Source organism: Oncorhynchus tshawytscha, linkage group LG16 (genome assembly GCF_018296145.1).
Source record: "Oncorhynchus tshawytscha isolate Ot180627B linkage group LG16, Otsh_v2.0, whole genome shotgun sequence".
In the NCBI taxonomy this organism is placed as follows: domain Eukaryota; kingdom Metazoa; phylum Chordata; class Actinopteri; order Salmoniformes; family Salmonidae; genus Oncorhynchus; species Oncorhynchus tshawytscha.
The window spans coordinates 55917321-55935041 of NC_056444.1; the positions used below are offsets into that span (position 1 = coordinate 55917321).

At 41.1% G+C, this 17721-nt stretch overlaps 1 protein-coding gene across 1 annotated transcript in view; it reads left to right on the forward strand.

Annotated features, from left to right (window-relative positions):
• The window catches only part of LOC112215960 (N-terminal EF-hand calcium-binding protein 1), a 34959-nt gene extending 21336 nt beyond the window's left edge, over window positions 1-13623 (forward strand). Inside the window, exons 6-13 of the mRNA XM_024375490.2 lie at window positions 5448-5584; window positions 6424-6545; window positions 6931-7013; window positions 10008-10061; window positions 10471-10583; window positions 10925-11002; window positions 11435-11526; window positions 11766-13623. Coding sequence (XP_024231258.1) covers window positions 5448-5584; window positions 6424-6545; window positions 6931-7013; window positions 10008-10061; window positions 10471-10583; window positions 10925-11002; window positions 11435-11526; window positions 11766-11794 — 708 coding nt within the window. The 3' untranslated portion in view covers window positions 11795-13623. The remainder of the gene's footprint in view (window positions 1-5447; window positions 5585-6423; window positions 6546-6930; window positions 7014-10007; window positions 10062-10470; window positions 10584-10924; window positions 11003-11434; window positions 11527-11765) is intronic.
• The last annotated feature ends 4098 nt before the right edge of the window (window positions 13624-17721 follow it).

Genomic DNA, 17721 nt, shown 5'->3' on the forward strand with positions numbered 1-17721 from the left:
CCAGTCCCTGCCACTGAAAAACATCCTCACAGCATGATGCTGCCACCACCATGCTTCACCATAGAGATGGTGGCAGGTTTCCTCCAGACGTGACGCTTGGAATTCAGGTCAAAGAGTTCAATCTTGGTTTCATCAGACTAGAGAATCTTGAGGTGCCTTCTGGCAAACTCCAATCGGGCTGTCATGTACCTTTTACTGATGGGTGGCTTCCATCTGGCCAATCTACCATAAAGGCCTGATTGGTGGAGTGCTGCAGAGATGGTTGTCCTTCTGGAATATTATCCCATCTCCATAAAGGAACTCTCCCCCGATTGCTCAGTTTGGCCTGGCGGCCAGCTCTAGGAACTGTCTTGGAAACCTTCAATGATGCAGACATTTTTTGGCACACTGTCTCGGAGCTCTAGGGACAATTCATTCGACCTCACCACTTGGCTTTTGCTTTGACATGCACTGTCAACTGACCAGTATAGATAGGTGTGTGCCTTTCCAAACCATGTCCAATCAATTGAATTTACCACACGTCGACTACAATAAAATTGTAGAAAAGTGCTTCAACAAAGTACTGAGTAAAGGGTCTGAAAACTTATGGAAATGTGATATTTCTGTTTTTATTTTTTCCAAAAGTGCTTCCACAAAGTACTGAGTAAAATACTGATTTACATTTTTTTCCAAAGGTGCTTCAACAAAGTACTGATTAAAGGGTCTGAATATTTATGTTAATGTAATATTTATATATTTTTATTCGTAATACATTTGCAAACATTTCTAAAAACCTGTTTTTGCTTTGTCATTATGGGATATTGTGTGTAGATTGATGAGGGAAATGTTTGATTGAATCCATTTTAGAATAAGGCTGTAACGTAACAAAATCTGGAAAAAGGGAAGAGGTCTGAATACTTTCTGAATGCACGGTATTTGGGCTATGTAATGGGTTTGAGGGATGTGACCATGGTAACAACATGCACGCATGTGTGCACACACGCACACACACACACACACACACACACACACACACACACACACACACACACACACACACACACACACACACACACACACACACACACACACACACACACACACACACACACGCACGCACGCACACACACACACACACACACACACACACACACACACACACACACACACACACACACACACACACACACACACACCAGATAAAGATTGTGATCTCATCTGTGAACGGAGAATGACGTGACAATAACCAATGCTGACATGAACCCCCCCCAGCACTCCTACTGTCTGACGTCAAACATACTCTAGAGATAGACCAGCACCAGAGCTACATAGCTGGTTATCGTCTTTCTTTCTCTCCCTCTCTCTATCTCCCTCTTTCTCCCTCCACCCCTCACTATATCTCTCTCTCCCCTTATCTCTTTCACCCTCCCTACCCCTACCTTTCCCCATCTATCCCTCTTTCTCTCTATGTAGGTATTTCTTTCTCCACCCCTCCCTATCCCCCCTCTCTCTCACACAGTCCTCCTTTGCCTTTTCCATTCCGTCATTATTCTGCCCAATGTCTGTTTTGATTCACTGCAAGGAGAAGTTATTGCCTTGAGGGCTATACTAGGATCAACCTTGCCTTCCCCCAGTCCTAGCTTGACTGACTTCAGGACAAACCCTATTAACACTCCTCTTTATATATCAGTACTAGTTAATATGTCTCTACTTGGAACACTAAAGTGGGGGTGAACACTAAAGTGTGTCTCTACAGCCATGGTGTTGATAACATTCAATCAAATGCTTTCCACAGCGCTGGTCCCATATTCTCAGAGTAGAAATGCTGATTTATCAGGTCCCGCCGATCCATACAATCGTATTCAGTATGATCTAAAAGGCAAAACTGGTCTTACAGTATATCAGCCATCCTATTAGGAGACACAGAATGTATTTTATTGATTTTATAGAAAGAGCAGCATGTATTTTATCCATGAGGAGTTACAACTGAATACTGTAGAATTATTTTCTTTCTTTCAGTGCAGTACTGAGATAAAAAGATAAAAATAATAAATCACCCATTTTCAACAGAAAATCTGCAACTCTGAGAGAAAGAGAGATTTAGTAAAACATTTCAAATTTTTCCTTGCTCCTGAAGTATACAGGATGCTGGGAGGGAGAAAGAAAACATTGGAAAGGAATGGGAAAGGGGGATACCTAGTCAATTGTACAACTGAATGGTTTCAGAATAGGGAAGGAAGAGATACAAAACTATGTTTCCATAGGTTGCAATTTTAGCACACCTTCAAGGCACTGCACACTCAATTTCGATAACTCCATTTCATAGCGCCATGGGGCATTTTCAGTACCTTACAAAAATAAAACCAATAGAATCATACAGAGATCGGTGAGAACACAGCAGGCTTTCTCAGCTAGTGAAGTGATAAAAAACACAAAAGTATAATGAAAAATAGTTCTATGATGTTACTTGTCACACACCGTTACACATGACACCTGGCACCCTCTAACATTTTCACATTAAGCATATTTAAGATTAATTTAGCTCATTTTTGGTGTTGTGAAATTCCTCAAAAACGACACAGGCCGGGATTCGATTAAGTGCCGATAGTAGATTTCCAGATAGTGCTGTCAGATAGTGCTGTCAGAAGTGAATGCAAAATAATGTATTCAAGGTTTTAAAAGGCTTGCAAAGTTTGCAATTTCCACTTTGTCAGACTTGATTTGCCCTGACGAAAAGTGTATTAATCTCCAAAAAAATGATACAAATTTCCTGTTGCTGCAGGACTATTTTCCTGCTGTAGCGGTTGGGATTCACGGTTGGGATGGTGTTCTTTGGCTTGCAAGCCTCACCTTTTTCATCCAAACATAACGATGGTCATCATGGCCAAACAATTCTATTTTTGTTTCATCAAACCAGAGGACATTTCTCCAAAAAGTATGATCTTTGTCCCCGTGTGCAGTTGCAAACCGTAGTCTGGCTTTGTTTTATGGCAGTTTTGGAGCAGTGGCTTCTTCCTTGCTGAGCAGCCTTTCAGTTTATGTCAATATAGTACTCGTTTTACTGTGGATATAGATACTTTTGTACCTGTTTCCTCCAGCATCTTCACAGGGTCCTTTGCTGTCGTTCTGGGATTGATTTGCACGGCTGTGTGGTCCCATGGTGTTTATATTTGCGTACTATTGTTTGTACAGATGAACGTGGTACCTTCAGGCATTTGGAAATTGCTCCTAAGGGTGAACCAGACTTGTGGAGGTCTACAATTTTTATTCTGAGGCTGGCTGATTTATTTTGATTTTCCAAGGATGTCAAGCAAAGAAGCATTGAGTTTGAAGGTAGGCCTTGAAATACATCCACAGGTACACCTCCAATTGACTCGAATGATGTCAATTAGCCTAACAGAAGCTTCTGAAGCCATGACATCATTTCCTGGAATTTAAAAGACACAGTCAACTTAGTGTATGTACATTTCTGACCCACTGGAATTGTGATACAGTGAAATAATCTGTCTGTAAACAATTATTGGAAAAAGTACTTGTGTCATTGCACAAAGTAGATGTCCTAACCGACTTGCCAACTAACAAGACATTTGTGGAGTGGTTGAAAAAAAAGAGTTTTAATGACTCCAACCTAAGTGTATGTAAACTTCCGACTTCAACTGGACAGTCGTGGCCAAAAGTTTTTAGAATGACACAAATATTAATTTTCACAAAGTCTGCTGCCTCAGTTTGTATGATGGACATTTGCATATACTCCAGAATGTTATGAAGAGTGATCAGATGAATTGCAATTAATTGCAAAGTCCCTTTTGCCATGAAAATGTTCTGAATCCCCCCAAAAACATTTACACTGCATTTCAGCCCTGCCACAAAAGGCCCAGCTGACATCATGTCAGTGATTCTCTCATTAACACAGGTGTGATGTCATGCTGATTGAGTTCGAATAACAGACTAACAGCTTCAAAATGAGGGTGGTGCTTGGAATCATTGTTCTTCCTCTGTCAAACATGGTTACCTGCAAGGAAACACGTGCCGTCATCATTGTTTTGCACAAAAAGGGCTTCACGGGCAAGGATATTGCTGCCAGTAGGATTGCACCTAAAACAACCATTTATCGGATCATCAAGAACTTCAAGGAGAGCGGTTCAATTGTTGTGAAGAAGGCTTCAGGGCACCCAAGAAAGTCCAGCAAGCGCCAGGACCATCTCCTAAAGTTGATTCAGCTGCGGGATCGGGGCACCACCAGTACAGAGCTTGCTCAGGAATGGCAGCAGGCAGGTGTGAGTGCATTTTCAAACACAGTTAGGTGAAGACTTTTGGAGGATGGTCTGGTGTCAAGAAGGGCAGCAAAGAAGCTACTTCTCTCCAGGAAAAACATCAGGGACAGATTGATATTCTGCAAGAGGTACAGGGATTAGACTGCTGAGGACTGGGGTAAAGTCATTTTCTCTAATGAATCCTAATGAATTGTTTGAGGCATCTGGAAAAAAGCGTGTCCGGAGAAGACAAGGTGAGCGCTACCATCAGTCCTGTGTCATGCCAACAATAAAGCATCCTGAGACCATTCATGTGTGGGGTTGCTTCTCAAGATTTTCCTAGAACTGGCCGCCCGGCCAAACTGAGCAATCGGGGGAGAAGGGCCTTCGTCAGGGAGGTGACCAAGAACCGATGGTCACTCTGAAAGAGCTCCAGAGTTCCTCTGTACTGATGGGAGAGCCTTCCAGAAGGACACCCAAATCTGCAGCACTCCACCAATCAGGCCTTTATGGTAGAGTGGCCAGACAGAAGCTACTCCTCAGTAAAAGGCACATGACAACCCACTTGGAGTTTGCTAAAAGCCACCTAAACGACTCTCACACCATGAGAAACAAGATTCTCTGGTCTGATGAAACCAAGATTGAACTCTGGCCTGAATGGCAAGCGTCACATCTGGAGGAAACCTGGCATCATCCCTAAGGTGAAGCATGGTGGTAGCAGCATCATACTGTGGGGATGTTTTTCAGCAACAGTGACTGGGAGACTAGTCAGGGTTGAGGGAAAGATGAATGGAACAAAGTACAAAGAGATCCTTGATGAAAACCTGCTCCAGAGCACTCAGGACCTAAGACTGGGGTGAAGGTTCACCTCCCAACAGGACAATGACCCTAAGCAACGCAGAAGTGGCTTCGGGACAAATCTTTGAATATCCTTGAGTGGTCCAACCAGAGCCCGGACTTGAACCTGAACTAACATTTCTTGAGAGACCTGAAAAAAGCTGTGCAGTGACGCTACCCATCCAACAGAGCTTGAGAAAATCTGCAAGGAAGAATGTGTATATATTTATTATTATTATTAATAATCATTGAAATGACCATTGAATAGGATTTGTTTCATTGAAGCTTTCTTCCCTCCACCCTCCACTCTTCCCTCCACCCTCCCTTTCCCTTTCTCTTCCCTTTCTTACCTCCACCCCTCCCCCCCTCCCTGTACAGGAGTACCAGGGCTCATCGGTGTTGGGACAGTTTGTGACACGTTTCCTTCTGCGAGAGACCAACACCCAGCTGCAGTCTCTGCAGTCGTCATTAGACTGTGCTATGGAGGCCGTGGATGAGCAGAGCTGCACTGGCAGGTAGAGTAGCACCGCAACAACTATCTATGATACTCTGCGTTCTCCCTTAATCACTCTCTCACTGTGCACTGCTACTGCATTTCAGTTGGTAAAGCATAGCGCAAGCTTTGGAGTTTGCAACTCCAGGATTTTTTTTGTATGTAAAGCTAATTATGTGATAAATGAAAATGTAAATGCTTTTATGTGCAAATATTGATATAATAACCATAATTTCAAAGTCAATTTGATATGTTGTGTGGTCCTCCCACACAAAGCATGCAGTTTAGGCTACAGATTAAATAAATTATGAACTTCAAAGGGAGCTTGATGCTCCTTTCCAATAAGATGTTGAGGGTCTTATTCTGGTGACGTGATGATCAACGTTTGGCTGCTGTTTGACAAATAAAAATAATATTTCTCTTTTGTCCATAATATTCTCATCATGTAGGCTATACCCGCACTGTATCGGCGAGCGGTTGGCAATTGCCAAGACCAGAGTGGGCACATTCGCTATATAATGCAACTGTTGTTGTGACAAAACCATCATTAGTGTTGAAAATGCATTGGAAACCCATTTAGCTTGTATCTTTTATTTGGTACATGGGAATTTAACCGCAAAAGTTATTATGTGCACTACGTCATCACACACAGCCTTTTATCTGACCCAAGTCAATATGATGGAAATACATATCTGGTGGGAAAATGTGCATAATGTTTTTAATGCAGATTTGTTAATATTCGTATGAAAATCTGTTGCCAATTGGATAGTAACCTAGCTAGTAACAATGATAAGGATGATACTGCTGTTGATGATGATAACAATGTTAAGATGACGTTGATGATGATTGTGTCCACTGCAGGAAGATGATAAAGAAACCAGAGGATCTTTCCCTCCAGAAAATTGCCAAACGCCCAGGCCGTCGCATCCAAAAGAACCTGTGTCTCTCCCCCACAGACCCTTACTCTGGCATGCTCACTACAGGTACACATTGACACCTGTGTTTTGCCTCATTCTAAGGGTCTGTTTCAATTTAATGGTAGCAACATGTCTTTGATTGCAATTACGCATATGGCCTATAGGCCTATGGCAATGTAGGAAAATATATTTAGTGCCGTTTTGAAATATGAAATTATACGATTATATTGTTTGCCACATTGACCAAAGGTTAGGTTCCCCGAAAACATAAAGATCACCTTCAGCACTTAGAGCATCTTAAGTGCATTGGTAGGCATTGAACAAGCAATGATCTTATTGGTTAAGATTATCTTCATTTTTGGGGGAAATTCACCCCGGATCAGTTATTTTTCACTTCATGACACAAGCCATGTGTGTAGTGGTGATCTGACATTCTGTTTCCCTGGTTAAGGTGTCAGTGTGGAGCCAGACAACCACCACTGGAGCTCCCAGGTCAACCGCCTGCAGCAGCTGATAGACAAGCTGGAGTATGAGGTATGAGGTTCAGTGGTTAGCTGGAGTATGTGATACAAAGTTCACTATTTGTTAGCTGGATTATGGGGAAGGGAGTTCACTATTTCTGAGCTGGAGTATGGGGAAGGAAGTTCACTATTGTTTAGCTGGGGTATGGGGAACTAAGCTCACTATTTGTTAGCTGGAGTATGGGGTACGAAGTTCACTATTTGTTAGCTGGAGTATGAGGAACAATATTCAGGAGGCCGTGTAAGGGCTATTTGACATAGAAGGAGAGTGATGGAGTGCTGCATCAGTTGATCTGGCCTCCACAATCACCCGACCTCAACCCAATAGAGATGGTTTGGGATGAGTTGAACCACAGAGTGAAGGAAAAGCAGCCAACAAGTGCTCAGCATATGTGGGAACTCCTTCAAGACTGTAGAATGTAGAAAATAGTAAAAATAAAGAAAAACCCTTGAATCATTCTTTATTTGAATTTTTCCTCTTGAGATTTCTGAGTATTCTGAATACATTTTTAGCAAGGTTCAGTGGTCGTTAGCTGGAGTATGAGTACGAGGTTAAGTTGTTATACATAGATCATTCCATTTAGTCTTAATGATGTGTTGTGAGTCTCTAGTCAAACACTACCGTCTCTGATCAGTGCCCACTGACTCATTTATGCTTAGTCGACAATTAGCTTAAGTCACAACATCGCCCCTCCTGTTGGGAAATACTAATATTTGATAGACAATGACAACCAGCTAAAGTGCTAACTGGCAAATTCTCATCTTATTTCCCAAGCTCTCAAAGCTCAATTCAACCTGCTAAAGGCCGATACAAGCTTCACTCCGTACAAGTAAGCGCCTGTGCGCTTGTGCGGTCCATGCATTTCTAGACCCCCGAATAGCAACAATCACAAGGCTATATAGCAGCGATTTTCTTGTTGTCTTCCCATTTGTGGTAAAAGCAAAGAATCGTGTTGAAAACATCATCACCACTGTTACCTAATTTCAAATAATCAATTGCATATTTGAGTAAATGCTGCATGTATGACATTTTAGGTTTGTTTGACATTACCTTGTTTTATGCCTGCCAGTTGGCTGTAGGCTACTCGACTAGCAGCTTGCTAGCTAGCTGCCTAAAAACATCAAGCATGCTAGCCTTTTAGCTTCCCACATCTTCCCCATGTGAAATAATCAGATTTATAATGAAATAATATGCCCTGGCAAGTATTCTTATACTTACCAGTGTAACATACTATAATTATCTCAGTTTGACATGCTGCTTCAATGTATTCGCTCCCATATCAGTTCAAAATAGAATGTCATCATTTTTGCTCATGGCTAGCAGCTGTTTTTACCATTTCAAAATAGCCTAGAATCACATAGTTATTACTTCGAAACAAAATACCTTTTGGGATGATTATAATAAGGCTACAATATTGATTGGTTTATTGTTTAAACACTCCAAGATTATATTTGGTTATCAAGGCAGAAGAGACTGCTTATTTGACACATAGCCTATAGTTCAGATCAAGGAACCAGGCAGGTTTGGCTCAGCTTCATTGCCTACACAACACTGTACCCACGGTATCGTAAGGAACGATATGTTACGTTTCAATATTTGAGCAGAGAAATTCTGCGTAGCAAGCGCCGGAGGAGCTGCCCATTGTACTAAAAGGAGCCGCCCATTTTGTGACGAAAAACGACATTGAAAATCAAATCAAAATCAAATCAAATCAAATTTATTTATATAGCCCTTCGTACATCAGCTGATATCTCAAAGTGCTGTACAGAAACCCAGCCTAAAACCCCAAACAGCAAGCAATGCAGGTGTAGAAGCACGGTGGCTAGGAAAAACTCCCTAGAAAGGCCAAAACCTAGGAAGAAACCTAGAGAGGAACCAGGCTATGTGGGGTGGCCAGTCCTCTTCTGGCTGTGCCGGGTGGAGATTATAACAGAACATGGCCAAGATGTTCAAATGTTCATAAATGACCAGCATGGTCGAATAATAATAAGGCAGAACAGTTGAAACTGGAGCAGCAGCACAGTCAGGTGGAAGTTGAAACTGGAGCAGCAGCATGGCCAGGTGGACTGGGGACAGCAAGGAGTCATCATGTCAGGTAGTCCTGGGGCATGGTCCTAGGGCTCAGGTCAGTTGAAACTGGAACAGCAGCATGGCCAGGTGGACTGGGGACAGCAAGGAGTCATCATGTCAGGTAGTCCTGGGGCATGATCCTAGGGCTCAGGTCCTCCGAGAGAGAGAAAGAAAGAGAGAAGGAGAGAATTAGAGAACGCACACTTAGATTCACACAGGACACCGAATAGGACAGGAGAAGTACTCCAGATATAACAAACTAACCCCAGCCCCCCGACACATAAACTACTGCAGCATAAATACTGGAGGCTGAGACAGGAGGGGTCAGGAGACACTGTGGCCCCATCTGAGGACACCCCCGGACAGGGCCAAACAGGAAGGATATAACCCCACCCACTTTGCCAAAGCACAGCCCCCACACCACTAGAGGGATATCTTCAACCACCAACTTACCATCCTGAGACAAGGCTGAGTATAGCCCACAAAGATCTCCGCCACGGCACAACCCAAGGGGGGGGCGCCAACCCAGACAGGATGACCACAACAGTGAATCAACCCACTCAGGTGACGCACCCCCTCCAGGGACGGCATGAGAGAGCCCCAGTAAGCCAGTGACCCAGCCCCTGTAATAGGGTTAGAGGCAGAGAATCCCAGTGGAAAGAGGGGAACCGGCCAGGCAGAGACAGCAAGGGCGGTTCGTTGCTCCAGAGCCTGCAACACTGTGCTATGCTCCAAATTGTCAGTTTGCTTAGGGTCTGTTTCTCGCTTTAGGGAAATATAATATACATACTGTATATCAATCCATTTCATATCAAAGGCAATGCTCTGTTACGTACTGTTACTAGAAGTTCATACTTGAGCTTGATTTGGTCAGGCTCGTTCTGTTACAGCATTTCTTTTCATGACTGACTGAAATATTTATGCCTCCATTTGCAGAGTCCACATCTGGAACCACTCAAAGAGGACACTTTAGCCGGAACATATAACTCGGTGAGTCCAACTCGGATGGCCACTTCCTTTTAGATTTGGAAAAGTAAGGTTTCAATGTCTATCAAAAGGTGTACCCTAGATTTCAATGACTTAACATGGTGTGATACATCTACTGTATCTGTCAAACTATATCATTCTCTGCTACAGTATTGTTAATTTGTCTTTAAAAAATACTAGAATGACAAAACCAATGCACTACTGTGGTCCTCCAGATCCCCAGTGTTGGCTGATTTTCTCTTACCCATGTCCCTCTAATACTTACAGTAGTAGAGGATCGTGTTTATTAGAGCATGCAACAGAGAACGAGTGTCTTATTGGACCAGACCAGGTTTTCTTCTGTCTGGTGCCCAATGAACATAACCCAGATGCCACTGGCCTGAACCATTTTCCCCTCTTTCCTTCTCAACAGAACATCCTGCTGGTGCAGAGACAGATGTCTGTGAAGGACAAAGACGCAGAGGAGTTCCAGCAGGCTCTGAAGATCTACACAGAAGCCACAGCCTGCCAGACTAACAATCTGCAGTAGGTCTCTCTTCTACGTTGAATACATTGCCCATTGTTTTCAATTAGGATTTTACCTATTGTGAATGTAGCAGCGTTTCCTGGCTAATCACCCTAATCCTGTAGCTACTCTGGATTTTGTGAACACTTTGGCTGTATTTCAATACTAAAAAGGGACTTTCTTTCCATCATAACTATTGTTTTGCAATACTGTCAAATAGGTGACAATAGTTCAGACTTTTGTGATAAAGAGTACATACCCTACTACAAGGAACTATGGCACTACTACAGGGAACTACAAATGTTTGTCATCAAAATGCCAATTTCATTAGCAATATACTTGTGACTTCCTTATCCCACAGTGTGTCTGTCCAGACTCTTCCAGAGAGATCCTGCTTCATCATGTACGAGTTCTGGCAAGACCGTCTCTCCTGGATGAGGTACATAAATAGAAAAAAAGGTTTATTTTGGCTGTCCCCATAGAAGAACCCTTTGAATAACCCTTTTTGGTTCTAGGAAGAACCATTTTGTTTCTGGGTTCAATGTAGAACCCTTTCCACAGAGGGTTCTACCTTGAACCAAAAAGGGTTCTCCTATGGGGACAGCCGAAGAAACCCTTTTTTCTAAGAGTGTAGTCCCAACAGTTTCAAATGAATTGACTGAATGAAAATGGATTTGCACCCAGATATAGCCATTCAGAAGTCTTCCAAATTCAGTTTTCCTACAAAATGCCTTGATTAAGATGGGATGTTGCAATGCTGTTGGACTTAAAGACATTCTACAAAGCCTTATTGACGGTATGACAAAGCACTGACAGTCCAGGGCCACCCATTGACTCCTCTGTCCCCGCTCTCCGTCCCTTCCTCCTACAGTTACCTGCAGTCCCCCATCAGCAAGACATTCCAGCGCTGTATCATTGACGTACTGGAGGACCCTGAAATGGTTGCCACCATGCTCCTCCCAGGTAAGTGTCATGTGGGGGATGGATTTTTGGGAGTGGATGAGGTAGGGATGGGTGAAAGGAAAGATAAGGAATGCCTCTGGGAGCTCAGAGGGACAAAGACTCAAACCCACTGGAGAGGATGTGGTAATGCATACCGTTTTTTGATGTTCATACAGTATATTGTTGTCAATAGATTAGAAATATGATGCTCATATGTAAACGACCAGTCTATTTATTTTGTTAATTTGTTTTTTTTCCAGCATCTTGGTGGATTATGAATAACAACTGACAGAAGTAAAGTTCCCATTGAAACAATGATATTCAAAACAATAAGAGGAGGAGAAAGTGTTTTATTCTTACATTTGACTGTTTCTACTGATATGCTTTGCTTCCTTTGTTTACCGCAGCATACTAATGACTATTTCCTAGACAATATGCTGTGTGTTTGCTGTATTGTCATAATTTGAGATGAACTTATGCACGACTTAACTATGCCTGTTCAGTTAAATCAGTCCACAAACATAATGCGTTAGTGAGAAAGCGTTTTGAAATATTGCAATAACTATTGTGTTATTGAAATCCATATCATTATAATAAGTATTTTTTTGCTGTGCATCTTTCGATACATTGACATGTCTTGTATGAGTTTAGATGTAGAAATAGATGTACAAGAACAAAAATATTTGCATGAATTTGAATGATTTCCCAATGCTACTTTGTTACTAGCCTCGAAATAGACATTGTTTACTAGTAAGCTAATTGATACCACATTGCTTTAGCATTCCATGATGTACTTTGTTAGTTCCCTCAAATGTGTATACATATTGATCATTCAATATGGTCATTCAGTACTCACATTCCTACTAAAATAACAGCAGATTACTGACTACAGAGGTAGAGTTTACCAGTGTCCAATTGTTCTACCTGTTGTATTGTGCAATGTTGAACCCTAGCTCATAAAAAAAGGTAAAATAACAAAGTACCACTACAGTGATTTCCAATGTGCTTCTTAGATATAATGTTGTCACAGATCGGTTGGTTCACACCCAACCCTGAATTGGATATCGTATTTATACTTACTGTATGTCACTCATGCACTTTAGTTGTGAATGGAGCTATATTTTTTGCCGATGCTATGGATATGGATGGATAAGTATGTGGACGGATAACATGGTAGGTTTTCAGTCACTTTACTACATTTGTAATATTAATAATGTAATCATATTTAATGTCGCACTCCAGTTTCCGATTCATCTCGTTTATCACCTGATTTACTCAACAAAGGCACATCTCAATAGGTGGTCCAGATATCCTCATTACATGGTACAAGTGAGGTGGGGGGGGGCTTTCTTCTTTTGTTCTCTATTGCTCCTCTATTGTTCCTGTAAGCAAGGGGGAGGCCGATGACATCAGAAGGCGCCATAAGACCAACTCCTTGAATGGACTACTTAATGAAGTTTGCACATGTATCTGAAAAACACTATTTTGCTCAAAACACATTTTTCGACCCTTACGTGTGTCTACATTACTGTGTTCATATGTGGGATATTGTTTTTCAACAGGAAATGTTAAAACATTTGGAGTGGATCTTTAATATGCTATATTAAATCTTTAATATTATTGAAATATCAATTCCAAGGGCTGAACCTGCACTGCTATCCCTCAGCTTAAACAAATCAATGCCATCAACATTAATTATCCAGCATTATTTATGGGATTATTGTTTATGGGAGTATTTGTTTTCTGTGGTGAAAAAAAATATGCAACCAACATTATGTGTGCAGAACAAAACAAACCCACATTGTATTTTTTTGAATAGTTTATCCCTGTTAGTATGAGAGTAATCACTTATAGATAGAATACAAGTCTGAGAATCTTAATGAAACTGAAGGTAATTCACATATTGTTAATGATTATTAGTAGATATTTTGTGATTTGAGTGTTGATCATGTCAAATGGGGATGAATTAGTCATGTCCAATTGAGGATGAATGAATATGTCCCTGCTATTCTGTACTGTAGTTGTTCTTCAGTCATCCAACATTTGAAATCAATGTTACAATAATTATGTGGATGCTATGTTTTTTTTTGTTGGCATGAATTAAAGCTAATGACTTGACCATTTCACATCATTATTGATTCACACCAATACAGCTAAGTGCATGTACAGTGCTATGGGTCTATGGTGCAATTTACAGACAACTCTAACTAGAATTTATAATAATGTGTCATATTATGACATGATATCAAATATGTCATGAGGTGAAAACCAGTATTTGACCTCATTGATTTGTTTAGCATACAGTGATGGTTTACATTATGGGCTCGACTCAATCCATATTGTGGATGTTTAGTGCTATAGTGTGATTGAAATGTAAAGATAATGCTCCCGTGTTCGCGGAGATGCCTTCATATGCAGTAAACGCTGCATATGTGGGCTCAATTCAAAATGATCTTTACATTTAAATTGAGCTATAACACTGAACTTCCGCAGTACTGAGCCCTATATCCCTGTCTGGAGGACTGAAGTATGACAACAAGAGATGCATTAAACCCTGTACATACCATTATTCCACAACAACAGATCAATTCCTCAGTAACTAATCCGAGAGGTTTCAAAAATGGTGCTTTACCTCCAGCTGTCTCAGAATCCTATTTAGAATAGCTTTTTGAAAATGAAAATGTATATACTATAAACCTAATAATAGGTCTATAGTATAAGCAGCTGCAGACTTTGATTTTAAGAGCTCCGAGTTGAATATGGAGCAGTTAGTGGACTTGGTTCCGTGCTTCTGAATTTCTACTGATGTTTAAGCCTGTTAGGGAGCCCAATTCTGATATTTTGACCAATTATTGGCAAAAGATCAGATCTGATTGGTCAAAAGACCAGTTAGTGACAAATTAAACCATTTGTCTTGCTCGTCTCTCACATCTTAGTTCAGCATTTGGCTATAAATCCAGAACCATGAGTCAGTCACGTAGACAAAGAGGACGTTTTCTGGCAGAGGGAGCAAGTCTCATTAGTACATTATATGACTTTAGTTAAATGGCTAGATACACTGGATAAACAATATAACAGCAATTTTCCACCACAGACAATAATAATTTACAATAAGTTAATCTGTTTGTCCAAAGCATTAGAAAAGACTCAAGTTATCCAATATTTGTAGGATTGATGGGTTCTCTTATGTTTCGTATCAAAGACAAAAATGAATCATTCCACTATGACAGAACCAGTGGAAATTTAAGATAGCAGAGGCAGGCAGAGGCAGAACAACAGTCTGATACAGCAGCAGCAGCAGTCCTCCACTGAGATACAGTAAATCCTTCCTCTGTCCCTAATCCCATCCCTCTACTATCTTATCTGACAAGTTTTCTATATCAGCCAATGTAAAGGAACACACAAGCGGCTAGCTTCATAGGCTATTCACAGTATGCCCATAACTATAATAAGGTGATTATTGCGTGTGTGAGAGAGAGAAAGAGAGAGAGAGATCTGGGAAGATGAGATGCATCAACATAAACAGAAGGGGAACAATCCTCCTGGTTCCCTACTGGATAAGCCACAAAACAGCTGAAATCTGGAAAACTACAGAGGAAGGATTTGTCAGGGAAAGTACTTAACCCCTTATTTGGAGGTCATTGCCATTTGATTTTGAATTTTAGATTTGGCTATGTCATCATAGGTACACTTCAACTATGACAGACAAAATGAGAAAAAATATTCCAGAAAATCACATTGTAGGATTTTTAATGAATTTATTTGCAAATTAAATTCCTAATTAGGTGGAGCGTAAGTTGTCCACAAGGGTGGAGCGTAAACCTGTAGACACTCGGCCCTCTGTGGAATGAGTTTGACATGTGATCTAGCTGATCTAGGATGTAATTATTAGTCCAAAATTTCAAATGAGAGGATTCTATTGGACGAATTCAGGTATGTTTATCCCCGTTTCGTTCCATTTACTTGAGTTTGTGTTTGAGATTATTATTATTTTTTTACAGGGACATTGCACATTAATTAACGTTTCAGTAAAAGTGCTGGTTTTAGCCAGCCAGCTAATTTTCAACCGCAGTCCCTGGGCAGGTTATTAAAAACAATTACAATACAGACAATCATTGAGCAGTGAGCACACGCAGAACAACATAGAACAAGCAAGACGTAGAATGCAGACAGAGCAACATAGGACAAGCAAGACGTAGCATGCAGACAGAGCAACATAGCACAAAAAGAAGACAAAATATATAAAAGCAACAAAATGTTTCCAAACCTCACAAGCTACAGACAACATGGAAAGCAGCAATACACAACTAGGGATTATGTTCACAAATCTGATTGGCCTTTAGCCATGTTTTCATGTTTTTTTGTGAGAGTGTGATAGGTGGTGCAGTTACAGTATGTGTGTTTGATGGCAGTGTATTCCAAACATGTGAAGCTCTCACAGAGAAAGCAGATTGACTAAAGGTGCTTTTCCTTAAGGGAACCATACAGTCACCTCTCATGGCAGACCTTGTGGATCTGCTGCTATATGTTTGGGTTTTCTGTTTAACAAAAGTACTGAGTGGAGGGGGAGCCAGGCCATTTAGGATCTTGAATACAAGACATGTGTCGGTGTATCGCACAATAATTTTCCTACTCAAGAGCTCATGCTTCCTGAGGATGTAACAGTGATGATAGCTATTGGGCTTCCTATCAACCACTTTGAGAGTCTGTTTGTAGACAGACTGAATGGGTTTTAATGCTGTACAGCAAGCTTAGGCCCAACTAGTCAAGCAGTATGTTAAGCGAGGGAGTATCATAGATTTGAAGTATAGTTTTGCTACCTCTGTAGTCAAACAATTTCGTATCAATTGGAAATTAGCTAGGTTGAATTTGGTTATTTGAATTACCTTTTTCACCTGCTTTTTAAAAGAGAGGTTGGAATCAAGTACGATGCCAAGGTGCTTAAAATCAGCTTCTCCCCTGACACATATACATCTTGCTAAGTAGCATCAGTTGCTCTCTTTGTGAAGAACATGCAGACAGTTTTTTTCCCATTGAGATGCAAACATGAGTCACTTAGCCACTTTGTAACTTGGACCATTACAGTAGTGAGTTCTTGTGCAGCTTGTTGTTTGCTCTTTGCATGCACATATATCACTGTATCATCTGAATACATTTGAACTTCAGTCCCAGTACAGACAGAAGGCAGATCATTAATGTACAGGCTGAACAGGAGGGTCCCCAGTATTGACCCTTGGGGCACACCCACATCATAGCTAAGAGTGGGCGACAGCTCATCTCTCACTCTGACACACTGAGTTCTGCCTTCAAGGTATGATTTCATCCATCTCAAGGCATCGGGGGAAAAGTTGAACTTGGACAATTCTGTGATAGGAACCTCATGGTTAACAGTATCAAAAGCCTTCCTTAGGTCCAGAAACACAGCCCCAGCAACGCCCCCCTTGTTATTATGGCCGACTTCCATACCCTTGGAAACACCCCCCATACCCTTGGAAACACCCCCTAGTTTTTAGGAAAAGTAGAGTCCAGCCCAAACACATCTTTGGCTTTAATGTTCTTTAGTGGGCTAATCATCTTGTTCACCTCTTACTCAGAAACCTCCCTTATGATGAAGACAGGTTGAGTGACATTCACTAGCCCTGAGCCCAAGAAACCAGTGGAGGGGTTCTGTGTCAGTACCCTGACAGAGTCAATAAAGTAGTAATTGAAGGCTATTGCTATTTCGACTGCATCCTGTGTAAGATTGTCATTCACCATGATTTCTAGTCTTTTTGCGGTGTTACTATGGTCTTTCCCTCTTTTTTAGATTCTCCCAGATCAATATAGAATTTCCCTTTCCTTCACCAACTATGTCAATAAGAAAGTTTGCCTTGGCCTGTCTGATTTCTTTCATCACTTTATTTCTCAACATGGTAAACCTACGTCTGTCATGATCTAATTTGGACTTTAGGGCTGTTTTTAGAGCATGATCTCATTCTTTTATCAGTTTCCAGATTTCTCCATTTAGCCAAGGAAGAGTGCTCGTTTGGCCAGGTTTGGATTTGATTTTCTTTTGGAAGCCATTTATTGTAGTCTGGATTGTGGATAGAAAAACCTGACTATCAGCTTCCACATCAATATAGGACAAGATATCATTCCAGTTAATTCCCTTAATTCTGTTCAAGAAACGTTTTTCAACAGAATCGGTGGAATGAATACACCCCTGATCACACACAA